Consider the following 16,542-nt stretch of genomic DNA (forward strand, 5'->3'; position numbering starts at 1 on the left):
AGTAGGTGATGGGTTGGAATCACTAGCCTTTCAGTTGGCAGCCAAGTTCTTAGGCACTGAGTAACCAGACTCCTCTGTAAAGGTAACAGCCATGGAAACCCTACAGGAAGTCCAACTCGGTCCCATAGGGTTGCCGTCAGTTGGAGTGGACTTGATGGTATCCAACAAGCACAGGGATGTCCTTGGCAAATAGTAGGTGCTCAATAAATATTCATCAATTGAATGAACACATTTAAGAGAATATGCTACCACACCAAAGAGTTATCAAGTGAATAACATTTTGAAGAGGTTGGAGGAACTTCTGGAACTGAGGTTCAAGTATACCTTAAAATAGTTTGAGTAACATGCAATTCACATATTATACACTTCATTCATTCAGCCATATCAAAAATAATTGTTCAATCATCATCACAATCAGATCCAGACCATTTTCTTTCTTCTTGTACTCATTACGACTAGCTCCCCTGACCCTCCAACCACCCCTCCCACACTCCTAACAAGCCATTAATCTAGTTTTTGTCTCTATAGATTTGCCTATCCTAAATTTAACACCCTGGAAAGCATACAAAATCCCAGCACCCCTCCCCCCAAATAACCAAATGCAAACAAACAAACAAACAAACCCAACAATAACAAAATAACCAGAGAACAACTTCAACTGGAAGGAAATGAGGAAATATTCAAAATCAGAACAAATTAAAAATGGGTCAAAAGGAGAACACATAATAAGGTGTTAGGTTTTAACCTCACTGATCCTGCAGCAATCCGCTTTCCATTGCACTCTGCACGAGAGCCAGGTCATTCCCATCCCTGGACCACGGCTAGACGGGATCCCCACTTACAAGGATTTCCCCTTCGCTTACAAACAAAAGTGGACTAACTTCAAAATGAGTCAAAAGGGAGATCAAATGATGAGGCATGACATTTTAACCCAACAACATCTTCTATTACCAAGTTCACAGTGCTCTCCGTCTGCTAGTAAGGTTATTCACATCCCTGACGGTGGTCAGACGGGAGTCACAGAGGATTAATCCAGGCAGGGACACTGCAAATGGATTTGAGCCTTCCATTGTCATCCATAGTCTTCTGAAAACCGATACTCATAATTTAAGCTCTGATACCATTTCCTTCTATGAACCTAAATTTTATTATTTATAAGCATTGGATCACACAGGCTGGTGTGCTTCTTTCATGTGGACTTAGTTAATGCCTTGCGCAAATGGCTGCTTGTTTGAGGACAAGACTTTAAGATCCCAGATGATATACTTTAAAGAAAAATTAGTCATTTTATTGAGGCCTCTTACAAATCTTATAACAATCCATCATTCCATAGTATAAAGCACACTTGTACATATGTTGCCATCAACGTTTCCAAAACAATTTATTTCTATTTGAGCTTTTGGTATCAGTTTCTCTCCCCGATCCCGGACTCCCTTCCCTACTCTCCCATCCTTGTGAATCCTTGATCAATTATATATTATTATTATTTCTTGTCTTACACTGTCCATTATCTCCTTTCATTCACTTTTCTGTTTTTTGTCCCCCCTGGGGGTTATATATCCAACTTTGTGAAGGGTTCCCTTTTTCTCCCCCTTCTTCCCCCTGCACCCCTCTCCCCTCACTCTCACGATGTCACTACTCTCATTTTTGTTCCTGAATAGTGGGAGTCCTGAAATTTCATGTGTTGAGAGCTCTTATCTGTATCAATGTGAATATTACTTTGTTTTATCCAGATTTGTAAGGTAGAACTGAGTCATGATGGTGGCAGGGAGGAAGAACTAGAGGAATGATGTGTGTTTCATCAGAACTACACTACACCCCGGTTGAATTGTCCATTCTTTGTAACCCCTCTGTGGGGATGTCTAATCATCTACAGATGGGCCTCCTGATGTTATTCTTTTTGATAGCCAGGCACCATCTGCTTTCTTTACCAGACTTCAAGTATACCTTTTGAATGTTCTACTCTTTAAATTCATCAAGGCTTCCTGGAAATTTTGCCTTGAGTTTTCTATTTTAAAAGTATTCTCTCCCCCTTTAGCTGATATGTAAAACATCTCTCTTCAAAGTGGCTACTGATGTATTCTTGACTTAGATTCATTTGTTACAGAGTAAGTGCTGAAAGAATTGCCATTCAGAATCACTACTGTAGTAGCTGACTCAGCACAATGACTTTGGAGTGTTTTCTTGGCAAAGCATTTTTATAATGAAAGACTCACATTGACCACATGGTTGTTTATTACTCATTACTTCCATGAACATTTGTTGATCTCCTAGTGTGGGCTGAGTGTTGCCCTTGCCCTCAAGGGGCTTGCATCTTGTCAGTGTCTTCAGTCTGCAGCAAATAGTAAAAGATAATGTGGGTGGAACCTTTACTCTGGACCAGGCACTGTGCTGAAGCCTTACATTATTTCCAACCCACTCAAGGAAGGGGACACCATTGTCATCCCCACGTTATAATTCTAGAGAAGTTAAGTCATTTTGCCTAAATGCCACTGGCTCATGTGGTGCAGGGATTTGTCTCCCAGCAAGAAGGACTCCAAGTTCCTCACTTCTAACCTCCATGTTGCCCCATCTTAGGGACACGATAGACGGGGTGTTGACCCAGATGAGGGGAGTGTGAACTGAAGTGTGAACAAAGAAGAGCAGAAGGTAGGTAGTCAAGTGAGGAACTGGGAAAGGGAGCTTTAGGCATAGGGAACCATATGTACAAAGGCCTGGAAGTTGGGGAGGGCAAGGCAGGAAGAATTTCACTGGAAATGTGCAGCTCAAATGATGCATTACATTGAATAATTCTGTTTCTTTACTCTTTAGAATGGTGCAAAGCAGGGAGATTACTTTGAGGAATAAGGTGTGCTTGGCCCAAGTTTTGGTATTTTCACTAGTCTCTTATGCATGTGAAAGTTGGAAAATGAATAAGAAAGACTGAAGAAGAATCAATGTGTTTGGATTGTGGTGTTGGAGAAATACATTGAAAGTATCATATACTGTCAAAAGGACAAATAAATATGTCTTGGAAGAAGTACAGCTAGAGCATTCCTTAGTGGAAAAGACGGCCAGACTTCACGTTACATACTTTGGACATGCTGTCTGGAGAGACAAGTCCGTGGAGAAGGACATCATGGTTGGTAAAGTAGAGTGGCAGCAGAAAGGGGGGAAAGCCTTCAAAGAGATGGATTGATAGAGTGGCTGAAGTAATGGGGTCAAGCATAGGAACAATTGCGAGAATGGTACAGGTCCTAGCAGTACTTAGTTCTGTGTGCATAGGGTCACTATGGATCCGAATCAATTCAATGGCACCTGAAAACAACAACAACAACAAGTGCAGTGTGAGGGTAGAGGGTAGAGAGAGGAGGGGACAAGCTCAGTCTATTAGGCTGTAGGTTCTTGGAAGCTTGGATCAATCTGTTTATCAAAATCCAGGGTTGCTTCATGACCTGCCTCTAAGAAAATGATCATAAAATTGTTCTTGTTAGTTGCTGTACAGCAGATTCCTACTCACATACGAACCATGTGTTCTTGGAGCACAGCCATTCCATAGGGGTTTCTTGGCTGTAATCTTAACAAAAGTAAATCATCAGGCATTTTTCTCCTGTGGTACTTTTGGGTGGATTAGAAACTGAGCACAACCTGTACCACCTAGAATCTCGTACAGTGACTAGATACATCCCTTCTCTCCACTCTTCTATGCTCAGCGTTCACTCTGCCAATGGACTTCATCTCCCAATAGCAACCACGCTCTGATCACTTGAGAACAATAACCCAGGGGATAGTGGAACAACAGCATGGAAAGAATTTGTGTCCCTTCACGGTGCTCAGAACCAAATCCCTCTACCAATCCAGACAGTTAACTTCTAAACTGTTACTAGAGAAGAGACTAAATGTTCATTTTTGAAAAATCATCGACTATTTAAGTCTCTTTGCAGCTGTAGCTTCACATAATCCCAATACACCTTTTCTTAGTTTACCTTTCTTGGGCTGGTGTTAGAAAGAAGAATGAGAACAATCTGGGAAGCTATTCAGTGGCTTGACTAATGCAATTGTTAATTGACTTTTCTCTGCCTTTCTATTGTAGCCCCGTCTTTAAAGAGTTGGTATCCCAGGATATGTACACTCTGCCCTACATTTTAGTGTTTGTTACCTGGCTATGCTCCACTTACCTTTTTCTTGGCTTTGGTTGGTGGTGTCTTTGAGGAGGTGCTGTCTGTAAAAGACATTGAAGGTGGTTACTGCTGGAACAGAGAGTTAAGGGTAGAGTGGTGGGCAAGTAAGTTGGGTCAATTTTGCATCCAGACAGAATTGATTTCATGTGACCTCATTTGTCTGTCATTTTGTCATACTGTGGTGGCTTGTGTGATGCTGAGATGGTGGAAGCAATATCGCTGATATTTCAAATGCCATCAGGGTCACTGGAAGGGAACCAGTTTCAGTGGAGTTCCTAAATTAAGAACAGCTTATGAACAAGGAAGTGGATGCCCTTTCAGAAGCATCCTTGAAAACCTTATGCATAGCTTCAAAACATTGTAAGTGACTGAGGGTCTAATGAATGGAAACAGAACATTATCTGAGATCGTGCTAGACGATGGGTCCCCCAGATTGAAGGGGACTTGAAATGTGACTAAAGAGGAGCTTCTTTGTTGCAGTAGAGTCGACCAAGGCTGTGAATGGAGTAAAATTTATGGAAGTCAAGCCTTTGGGATCTTCATTTGTTGATGGCACAGCTCAGCATCAGAAGAAATAACTGCGAAACTCTGTGAGTGCCTGGAACTCGGAATGTGCAGATATTGAGTGTAGGAAAATTGGAAGCAATCAAAAAGGAAATAGAACACATAAAAATAGATCTCCTAGGCATTAGTGAGTTGAATGAACTGGTTTTGACCATTTTGATTTAGAAAATCACATGATTTATTATGCCAGGAATAGCACAATCAGGAGAAATGATGTTACAGTCATTTTCAAAAAGGACATTGTGGGGTTGGGCAAGCTGGCTATCAGGTAGGCAGTTCATATTGGGAACTCCGTGGGGATTGGTGAGTGGGGAGATCTTTCTCCTGCACCCACAGGAACAGGTCTGGTCCCAGCTGCCATCAGGTTGACTGCTGCGCCTTGGTGGGCTGCAATGTCCTGGGTGCCAGCCACTCAGCAGCCACAGTTTTATACCTCAAATGGCAACAGGCATTCCCGCTGCCTCTTGAAAGATCCCTCCTTCAAGGCCAGCACTTTCTTTCCTGCATTTTTCTTGTGCTGTGCAGTGTTCCTTGCCTCTCTAAAAGACATAGGTGGGCCTTATTTCCCACCCATCTGTCTGTCTGTAGTGCCTCTAGCTGGGAGCAGGGGCCACCCCCACCCTGACCCCTCACCCTGAGCTGTGTGCTCCCACACCCAGGTCAGCATTATCCTTCAGATGGCAGCCTGCACAGCTGCAAACGACCCTTACAGAGGCCTAAGGATTTCTGGAGAGCAACACAGACTGACCTCAGAGACTGACAACTGAGAGGGCCATCCAACCTGCCCTCCAAACAATAGCTTCCGGATAGGCTAGGGTGAGAGCGAAACCCCAATGGGACAAATGTGAAATTCAACCCCACAGGGCAGTTGGCTATAGGCAGTCTGCAGAAGCATTAATACCAACATCCCAAAGAGTGAATGCAGGGCTTTGGTGCCTAAAGCAGGCAAAAATCCCACAAGAATCTGGAACTACAGACTAATATCCCTAATGAACACCAATGCAAAAAATCATTAACAAAATACTGGTCAATAGAATACAAAAGTATATAAAACAAATAATTCACCATGACCAAGTGGGATTCATACAAGGGATGCAGGGTTGGTTCAACATACGAAAGATCATTGCTTTTGAAAATGATGATGGCAACAATGTACAAAGGTGCTTGACACAATGAATGTGTGTATGTATTGTGATAAGAGTTTTACGAGCCCCCAATAAAATGATAAGAAAACAGCAACCTTGTGATACATACATACGATAGAGTACTACACATCCCTATAAAGCAGTTGTGAACGCATGAAGCACATCGTTGCATGGGAAGAATTGGAGTATATCATGTTAAGCGAAGTAAGCCAAGCACAAAAGGACAAGTACAACATGAGTCTGCTGAGTTTAGCTTAAAAATGTAAAAGGGGCATATGGGAAAAGCTACTATATACATCCATTCCTGGGGTGAGATCCAGGTACTTGACAGGGTTCTGACTCAATCCAAGGATATATATATGGCGGCCAACTAAAAGGGAGTGGAAAAGAAAGAAAGACATTTAGTAGTGGGGAAAAGGGCACTAACACACCCAAGAGTAGGGTATTGTTTACATCTCCACAGGAGAGGGAGAGAGGGACCAGACTTCAACTCAGTGCCCCAAGATGTGAATGCAACATACCGGCATGAAGTAGTGAACTAACGGAGAGGTCTTCGGGGACTGGACCCAATCCCAACTATGAGCACTCCCTGCCAGGAATAATTTACTTCAGAGCAAAGCAGTGAAGCTGTAGCTCAGAGAGAGGGTTGATCTGATCAGGAGCAAATGAAGAGGGAAGAAGAGAGAGTGGAACACATCATGGCCCACCAAGCCCCAAGGACGATATTCTGGCTCAGAACAGCCAATTCACAGAGAGGACTATCGGGCCAGCCCCACCATGAGACATGACATCCCTCACTGATCCATAGCGCTATAGCAGACAACACTGGAGACACAGTGCGGAAAAACACTAAGGGCGTGCAACAGAGCAGCAAGGGGAGCAAAGCAATGAAGTCTCCGAGGAATACCAAAAATAGACTTTGGGACCAAGGCGTGGCACCCCATCAGACTCGACTGGAAAACTCTCATAGAGGTCGAGAGACAGGCCTGGAACAATCTATAGACTTTTTTGCTGTTGTTGTTGTTTTGTTATTATGTTTTCCTTTGTCTTGTCTTGTGCTTATTGTTGTCTCTGCATATCTTTCTAGATAAGTTAGGCAGGATAAACAATCTGGAAGAGAAAACAACTGGACTGACAGTTCCTGGGGGACATGGAAGAAGGGGAGGGAGGGAAAGGAAGGAGGGTGCCATCAAACCCAGAGACAAGGGAACAACAAGTGATCTAAAATTGATGGCAAGGAGGGCATAGGATTCCTGGTAGGGCTTGATGAAGGGCAATGTAGCCAGGAGGAAGTATTGAAACTCAAATGAAGGGTGGACATGATAGTGGGACAAGAGGAAAGTAAAAGGAAATAGAGGAAAGAACTAGGAGGCAAAGGGCATTTATAGAGGTCTAAATATAGGCATGTAAATATGTATATATATTTATATATAATGACATGGAAATATATCCATCTATATGTATTTATTTGTTAAGTATTAAGGCAGCAGACAGACATTGGGCCTTCACTCAAGTACTCCCTCAATGCAAGAATGCTTTGTTCTACTAACCCAGCATTCTGTGATGCTCACCTTCCCTCACATGGTCATTGAAGACAAAATGAGTGCAAAAACAAATGTGAAGAAAGCTGATAGTGCCCAGCTATCAAAATATATAGCACTGAGGTCGTTAAAGGCTTGAAGATAAACCAGCGGCCATCTAGCTCAGAAGCAACAAAGTCTACATGGAGGAAGAACACCAGCCTGTGTGTAATCATGAGGTATCGATGGGATCAGGTATCAGGCATCCAATATCCAAAACAAAAAGTCATATTGATGTGAATGAGGGGGAGGGTGGAGTGGAGAACCAAAGCCCGTCTGTAGACAATTGGATATCACTTCACAAAAGGGCCACAAGGAAGAGACGAGCCAGTCAGAATGCAGTATAGCACCGATGAAACACACAACTTTCCTCTAGTTTTTAATGCTCGCCATGCCCACCACAACTCTTATGACCCTAGTTCTACTTAGTTCTACCTTACAAATCTGGCTAGATCAGCGCATGTACACTGGTACAGATAAGAACTTTCAGCAACACAGGAATCCAGGACAGATAAGCCCCTCAGGACCAGTAACGAGAGTAACGATACCAGGAGAGTAAAATGAAGGTCGGGGGCAGAAAGGGAGGAAACCAATAACAATGATCTACATATAACCCCCTCTCAGGGGGATGGACTACAGAAAAGTTGGTGAAGGGAGACAGTAATTGGGGCAAGACATGAAAGAAATAATTTATAAATTATCAAGGCCTCACGAGGGAGGGTGAAAATGAGCTGATACCAAGGGCTCAAGTAGAAAGAAAATACATTAATAATGATGATGGCAGCATAAGTACAAATGTGCTTGACACAATGGATGTATGCATGGATTGTGATGAGTTGCATGAACCCCAATAAAAATTTTTAAACATCCCCCCCAAAACCTGAGAATATTGCAAAATCAATCTTGAAGTTCAATGCTGTTTGTAATAGGATTATATCTATCTGTCTTCAAGTAACTCCAATCAATACAATTATTATTCAAATCTATGAAGAAGTCTAATATCAGCAGCTAAAACCTGGCCAGGGCTGACTATGGAGAAGGCCACCAATTGCTCATGTGTAAGTTCAGGTTGAGGGTGAAGAAATTTAAAAACAAGTCAACAAGAGCCAACATATGACATGGGAAGTATCATAATGGATGCCAGAAGGGACTCTGCAACTTGTTCTGAACGTAGAGTAGCTTTGGCAAGTGGAAACAATGATGAAGTCAGAGAGCTGTGTAGAAAACTTAAAGGGAAACTTGAGAAGACAAAGTCAAATAGGAGATTTGTCTTCTTGAGCTGCTCAGAAATAGAGGGGCAGCAAAAACGAGGAAGGCCTTCGAGAAGATGGATTGACCCAGTGACTGTAGCAATGCGCTCCAGCATATGAAAATTTGTGAGGATGCTGCAGGACTGGACCGTGTTTGGTTCTGTTGTGCATAATGAGGTTGCTCGTATAAGGTCCATGAGGTCAGAACCAGCTCCACAGTACCTGACAACAGCAAAAGTCTCAGACAGACCACCACCTGGTAACGAAGCTGCAGAGACTCTCAGGACTGAGGGCATTTTTGATTTAACAAAGCCAGTCTAACTCAGGCAAGCGTAGCTATCTTGTGTCCGCACGTATCTATCTAGTGTGTGCCAATTAGCAGATGTATGATCAGTGTCCTGCTATATCCCCTTGATATGCCCCTTATCACATGATTCCTGCCAATACCTAGAAGCCTCTCTGGCTGCTGAAACCCACTCAAATGACACTCAGGACAAGACAGAAGTAGTGGGCAGCTCATGTTCCATAGGGACATTACTCGATGAGACCTGTTGACACAGTGGTTAAACCATTTATGTGTTCACCAGAAGACAGGTGGGTCACACCCATGGGAAAAGCCATCGGGAGAAGATCTATCGGTCTATTTCCACAAAGATGAACAGCCTGGGAAACCCTGTGAGGCAGTTTTATGCATTTAGAATCCCCGATAGAAATGGGTGGTACTGGTAGCCACACATCGTCCAGCTCTGTTGGTCTCAAGTTAGACAAGGTTATGGTCTCTGCAGACTATGAGTCCTGTACAACGCTTTCTTCTTTAAGTCGTTGGCTTCCTTATTCTGGTTTGTTACAGACAAGTAGACACCAATAGTTGTATGTTAGAGGGCCACTTGTAAGCTTTTACAACCCCAGGCAATATTCACCATGTTGGGACATAGGGCATACATGTTATGAACTATATTTTGCCAGTTAAGCTGTCCCAGTTACTTAGTTGATAAATTAGTTTCTTTGTGTGTATAGAATAAAAGCAATTACTTTAAAGGACTATTATAAATGAAATAATTCATGAACAGCATTTAGTGCAGCAACTGACAACTAGTATAATCAACGTATCATCTAACGAGCTTCCTAGAATTTAGCTTTAACGTTTCTTTCTTGTGATTCTGACTGTAGTCAGCGCCTAGTGGGTTTCTGCCACATGCTATATATTTTTTTGTCTATGGACTTTCTTCATTCCTATCGTTTCTGTGAGAGTGGTCATGTTTAAACATCATAGAACCACCCTTCCCCCACCAGATACAACTGCAAAGCTTTGTATAGAACTCAAACTGAGTCACTTGGTCCATTTCCAAAGCTGAAGAGAGAGTTGATTAATCAAACTCGGGTGGCTGGATCAGTAATAAACATGAGATCTGGAGCTGTTGGTGGCCACTATTTTTTATTTTCTGTCCTGTGGGATGAGAAAGCAGAGGAAGCCAGCCCACAGAAAAAGAGGGGAAAGGAGCAGACTCAAAGAGGAGGGGTGACTGGGGGAAGAGGGTGAACATAGATGGGGTTGAGTTGCTAGGTCTAGTTCACTCCAGAAACCCTGCTGCAGTGTTGTGCTCGAGATCCAAGACATACTCATGCATTTTCACCACAAACTCTTACTTTCTGGTTAACTTGTTATGGTAGTCACATAATCTGGTGTCAACTTGAGGAATACGAGTGAAGAGGGGTGGAGTCTACCTCATCAATCATTGTATAGCCAATGAGGCCTCTGTGTGGGAATGACCTTCCCCTGAGGATTCTGGGAACTCCTGTATTCCTCCCTGGAAGTGGGAGACTCACTCTTGGCTCACTCCCTGTGAGCCATTCCTGTGGAGAAGACACGTAGAGAGAGGCTGATGGAGTCAGTACTCTGGAGCTGGTGAAGCTATGTGGAGCCCGCTCCTGCCACCCCCCCACCAGTGCTGAGATGCTTACAATGTCACTAGGTCAATAAGACTTCCCACCCACTGTCCTGTGGTCTTCCTGTATTTGGTGTCATTGCATGTGTTTTGTGAGTCAGAAGAAGACTTTATAGATTGTTATCGGACATATCAGCTAATATCGGATTTACAGACTGGATCTGGACTGGGCTGGGATGATTTCTGATTATTCAATTGTTCTTGTATATAAACCTCTTTCTTATACACATGAGTGTGTCTATGAATTTGTTTCTCTAGTGTACCCAGACTAACACACTTTGTGTGAGGTTTTTTCCCTTGTAATCCAACGAATCCTGTTTCAATTGCCACCTCATCACATTCTCCACTTCCTAATAGGACTTGGCATTCCTCACATACCTATTTCCTTGAACTTTATGCTTTTTCGGCATCCATCATCCTTTTCTCTCCAGATAAAAGGAGGGAAATTATTGTTCCACAACAAGATAATCTTTTCTGATGTTTGACTCAACAACAACAAAAAAGGAGAAAATCAATAAGACAAAGTTGTTCTTACTCTGACAAGTGTTCTCATTGGAATCCTTGAATTGTGTATCCCCAGAAAGGAGCCTGTATCCAGAGACACATTGACAGTGGAAGCCTCCTTGGACATTCTGGCATTCAGCATTTAATCCACAGTATACACTGACAGGTGATTCACATTCATTAATATCTGGAACACAAAGGATACATTTAGTTATTCAGTCAACAAATAATTTATTGTGAATCTACCATGTGTCAGAAGTTGTGTCACTTTTGGTGGTTGTGTCCTGATGTTCCAAGGCTACTCGGCTTAGGTAATGGTTACCTTGTTTCTTTCCTTTGCTCATTGACTTTGGTTGTGTTCTTCATTGAGACAAAGAGCCAAGTGCAAGTACTTTACCTGGAAGGTAGTTCAAGAAAACAGTAGACGGTAACAGGTAAAGTAGACCCAAGAGGGAATGGCAGAAAATAAAAGGAGTGCTATTAACTGAATTAGCATTATGAGAAACTGAGGTGCAATCCCTTGAGAGACCTCTGAGAGGAGGGGTAGAACACATATTTCAGTGTGACTGTACTTGAATGAAGAGGGAGCTCATCAACTCTCACCATTTGTTGGTTGAAGCATACTCCCAAACAAAGAAGCAAACAAACAAAAAACCCAAACCCACTGCTTTCAATTCAATTCAGATGCATAGAGATGTTATAAAAAATTAAAATTGCCTCATAGGATTTCAATATATATATATATATTAATATATATAATATATTAAGTCCTTTAATACTTGAATAGTAATAAGGACTTCACAGGCAAACAATATTTATACTTCAGTTAAAATAATTGATTTTGATGGTGCTAGATGTGGAAAGCAATGAGGTTGTGTTAATTTCAATTCAATTAAAATATACTAAGGTATACTAAGGTGCTGATTATCTAATATTAGATGTACCTTAATTTGTATATGAGTTTAACTTAAAGAAAATGACTGTTTTCATAACATGGAAACTTTCCCTATGAAATTCATATATAACTAAATCTTTAAATCGTATTATTGTTCTTTATTTTTGCCATATCTTACACCATCCAAAGTATCTGTTTGTCTTTCATTCTGTCATTCATTCCACTCAAGTGGGGTTATATAGTCATGATTGCTTTAGTCCCTCCCCACCACCCCCTACTTGTAACCTCAGGGAATCATTACTACCATTATTAATTCTGCAGGGTTTATCCAAACCCACCTGTAATATAATTGGACAGTTCCTTGTATGTTCATTTGTATAATTATGGTCATTTGATGTATAAAACTTTACAGAAGCCAACTGCCACATCTTTTCTCCCATGGCTTTCTCCCGTGGGTGGAACCCAACCATCTTTTGGTTAACAGATAAGTGCTTTGACCACTGTGTCAACACATCTCCTAGCACAAAGTTCCCAGGGAACATGAACATCGCACTAGCTCTATCCTGCCCTGAGCTTGGTTTGAGTGGACTCCAGAAGTCAGAAATAGTTTTAAGCATTGGCAGGAGTCATGTGAAATGGAAATGGAGCATAGTAAGGGGCCATAAGTAAAATACTGACCACACACTTGCTAACTGACACACATTGGACTGATAGTTCCATACATCCTTCAAGGTGTGCAAGCATTCTATTCCTGCTCTTAAAAAGTTCTTTCTCTCTAGTTCTTTCCAGAAACCCTGCTGAGTTTTGTGCCTGAGTTCCAAGACAGAGCCATGCGTTCTCACCACAAGCTCCTATTTCTGTTTTCTTTGGTCTGCATGGGTGTTCCTTTCTTGAAACCCAGAGAAACCGTGCTTCAATTGCTGCCTCATCACAGTCTCCGCCTCCTAAGATGAGTTGCATCCCTCACATCATCATTTCCTTGAACTTTCTTCTTTCATTTGCTCTTTTTCTGCATCCATCATCCATTTCCCTCCAGATAATAGGAACCTGTTCTTGTTCCACAACAAGATTATCTTTTCTGATGTTTAACTCAACAAAACAGGGAGAAAATTACGAAGACAAAGTTTTTTTTTTAACCCTGACACGTGTTCTCACTGGAATTCTTGAATGTTGCATTCCCAGAAAGGAGTCTGTATCCAGAGACACACTGACAGTGGAAGCTTCCTTTGACATTCTGGCATTCGGCATTTAATCCACACTGTACACTGACAGGTGGTTTACACTCATTAATATTTGAAAACAAAGGATACATTTGGTTATTCAGTCAACAATTTATTGTGAATCCACTATGTGTCAGAATCTGTGACCCTTTTGATGGCTATGTCCTGATGTTCCATGAACGCGCAGCCCAGGTAATGGTTACCATCTTTCTTTCCTTTGCTCATTGACTTTGGTTGTGTTTTCATTGAAACCAAGATCCAAGAGTAAGTACGTTATTTGGAAGGTGGTCCCAGAAAACTGTAGACTGTAACAGGTAAAGTGGACCAGAGAGGGAATGGCAGATATAAAAGGAGTGCTATTCACTGAATTTCCATTATGAGAAACTGAGGTGCAATCCCTTGAGAGACCTGGGAGGGGTAGAACACATACTTCATTCAGTGTGACTGTACTTGAATGAGGAGGGAGCTCATCAACTCTCATCATTTGTTGGTTGAAGCATACTCCCAAACAAACAAGCAAACAAATATCCAAACCCACTGCTTTCATTTCAATTCAGATGCATTGTGATGCTAAAAGAGTGACATTGCCTCACAGGACTTCAAATGCTATATATGCATCCATAGTATATGCCTGAGTATAAGCCGACCTGAATATATATAATTCAAGGCACTTCATTTTACCACCAAACCTGGGGGAGGGCTTATTGACTCACATATAAGCCTAGGGTGGGAAATATCTCAGTTTCTGTTAAAGTTGAAAATAAAAATAGATACCAATAAAATTACATTAATTGAGGCATCACTAGGTTCACTGCTTTTGAATATTGGTTTCAAAAAAAACCAGTAACTTAGCTCTGCAAATGGAAGAGAGGGTCAACAAAACAATATGGTATCGACAATAACTTTAAAGGTACGAAAACCTTAGCTCAATCAGCAACCAAGTTAAAATACAAGAGTCAAAATCCTTCAAAACTAAAAAAAAATTTAAAAAATCCTTCCAAACTGGATTCCTTCTCCTCATATGATTGTCCAATCAGAGCTTCAGCTTTAGCTGGTGTGAGGTCATCAGCATAGACATTGTCCTCATCACTGCGTTCACAGTCATGACCATCACTGCTGTCGTTCTCATACAGAGCGCTGTCTTCACTGCCATCCATAGCATTACTAATGCCACATGTCTTGAAGGCGCGTTGCACCATGTCCTCTGGAATCTCTTCCCATGCATCACGAACCCACTTTGCTATCAGTTCTATGTCAGGCTTCATCAGATTTCCAACTTTCAGCAGTCAGGCTTGACCAGATGACATCCATTCATGCCATATCTTTCGCACAAGGTTCATTTAAACACACACCTAGGGGCTGCAATACAGATGTAAGCTCACCTGGAATAACGGCCAAAGTAACTTGAGAAGACTTCACCAATTTTTTTTTATGTCATCAGATGTATGGGTTCTGAACATATCCCAAACTAATGATGATGGTTGTTTCTTTCTTTTTTTCTTTTTTTGATGGTTGTTTCTTTAAGGCTGCTCCTGGTCATCTCTTCTAAATTTCTTCCAGCCATTTTTTTGGTTCTGTCTTTATCCATCCAACTTTTAATATGTGTATGCACTGTAATTCATGGTGGGAATTTGACCTTTTTAGGCAAGGTCTTTCTTTTAAAAATAATGACAGGCCACAGCTTAGTTCCATTAACCAAACATGACAGAATGACTGTGAAATGGTTTCTTTCATTTCCCGTGCTTCTGAGTAAAATAGTAGTTTTGTCCCCCAAACTTGCCACACTTCTGTTGGCTGGAAGATCAAAGGTCATAGGTGTTTCATCCATATTCCCAATATGTCCCAAGTCATAGTTATGGATCTTTCTTTGTTTTACGGTGAATGGATGGAATGATATCACTTTTTCATCAAGGTCGTTTGGCAACTTCTGTGAAATCTTTGTTCATTGCCGCAAACATTAGGGCAAACCTATTCATGGAGGGGGTACACCATCCTGCTGACGCAACAAAATGTTCAATGCCTGGTGCTTTTAATTTGTCGTCTTTTAGTCATTTGAAGGGCATGTAAGGTAATTCCCATGCGTGCTATGCAGTAAGCATTTTTTTTGGTGTGTCCCAGGTTTATTGAAAATATTACAGCATTGTGGGTAAGATTCAAACGGCTCCATGTGGTGTTTTGAAATTTATTCCAACTGTGGGCTGAGTGACCTGCAGGTTGGACAGACTGCCAAAGTCCAAAAGCTTCAGCATTTCTTCAGTGTCTGGATCCACTTCAGTAATCTCCTGGTCCAAGGCTGAGACCTGAGGAACGTAATGATCTCTCCCTTCTCTCTCCTCTTCCTGCAGCTTGATGGAGATCCCTCTCACAGGGCCCCTCTGAATCCTCTCCATCAAGTGTGTGACATAGCCCGCTATCTTGTTGCGGAGCTTCTTGCTGGGAGTAATGGCGATCTCCTCGCACACGTGCTTGTTGGTGTGGAAGTCGTTACCCAGGCGTGTGTAGTATTTCTCAATGATGACCCGGGCCGCCTTCTTCACGGTTTTGTTGCGAACGCGGCCCATGTTGGTGGGTCCGTGATAAAAGAGCGCAGTAAGCATTTTGACGACACTCCATAACCCGCTGTTTATGTTTTGTTACTGCCTTAGATGAACCTTGGTTAAAAGGTAGGCATGACTGAGTTGTCCCTACATTTTAGTATAACAATGTAATGTTTAGGTCTTTAACCCACCATTAATTTTGTTTTTGTGTATAATGTATACACAATTTTTGTGCATGTGGATATCCAAAGTTCAATATATATTCTGATAAAATAATACAAGGAGCTAGGCTATATGAAGAACATAGAATTAGGATTAGAAGAATCCTCATTAACAACCTGAGGTATACATATGACACAACTTTGCTTACTGAATATGAAGAGGATTTGAAGCACTTACTTATGAAGATCAAAGTGCACAACCTTCAGTACTTATCATAGTTCAACATAAAGGAAACAAAAATCCTCACAACTGGACCAGTAAACAACATTAAGAAATGGGAAGGACATTGAATTGAAGGTTTTTATTTTATTTAGATCCATAATCAACGTCCATGGAGGCATGAATCATGATATTAAACTACCTATTGCCTTGGGAAATTTTGCTGCAAAAGACTTCTTTAAAGTGTTATAAGTTGGACTTTCAATCACGTCATCCTAGAGTGATTCCCGATGATGATTTGCCTACAAATTCTGGTTGAGTATATGTAGGGTGAAAATATAAACCATCAACAGGTATTCA

General features: G+C 41.6%; 2 protein-coding genes across 2 annotated transcripts in view; both read right to left on the bottom strand.

Annotated features, from left to right (window-relative positions):
• ADGRE3 (adhesion G protein-coupled receptor E3) overlaps positions 1–16,542 on the bottom strand; it is a 69,281-nt gene that overhangs the window by 32,424 nt on the left and 20,315 nt on the right. Inside the window, exons 4-5 of the mRNA XM_075547582.1 lie at positions 11,181–11,336; positions 4,158–4,201 (exon numbers count right to left, since the gene is read on the bottom strand). Of these exons, the coding sequence (XP_075403697.1) occupies positions 4,158–4,201; positions 11,181–11,336 (200 nt within the window). The remainder of the gene's footprint in view (positions 1–4,157; positions 4,202–11,180; positions 11,337–16,542) is intronic.
• LOC142431915 (small ribosomal subunit protein eS17-like) lies at positions 15,418–15,830 on the bottom strand. Its single transcript, XM_075536918.1, has one exon. The coding sequence runs from the start codon at positions 15,823–15,825 to the stop codon at positions 15,418–15,420; it is 408 nt and encodes a 135-aa protein (XP_075393033.1). The 5' UTR covers positions 15,826–15,830.

This window comes from Tenrec ecaudatus, chromosome 1 (genome assembly GCF_050624435.1).
Source record: "Tenrec ecaudatus isolate mTenEca1 chromosome 1, mTenEca1.hap1, whole genome shotgun sequence".
Classification (NCBI taxonomy): domain Eukaryota; kingdom Metazoa; phylum Chordata; class Mammalia; order Afrosoricida; family Tenrecidae; genus Tenrec; species Tenrec ecaudatus.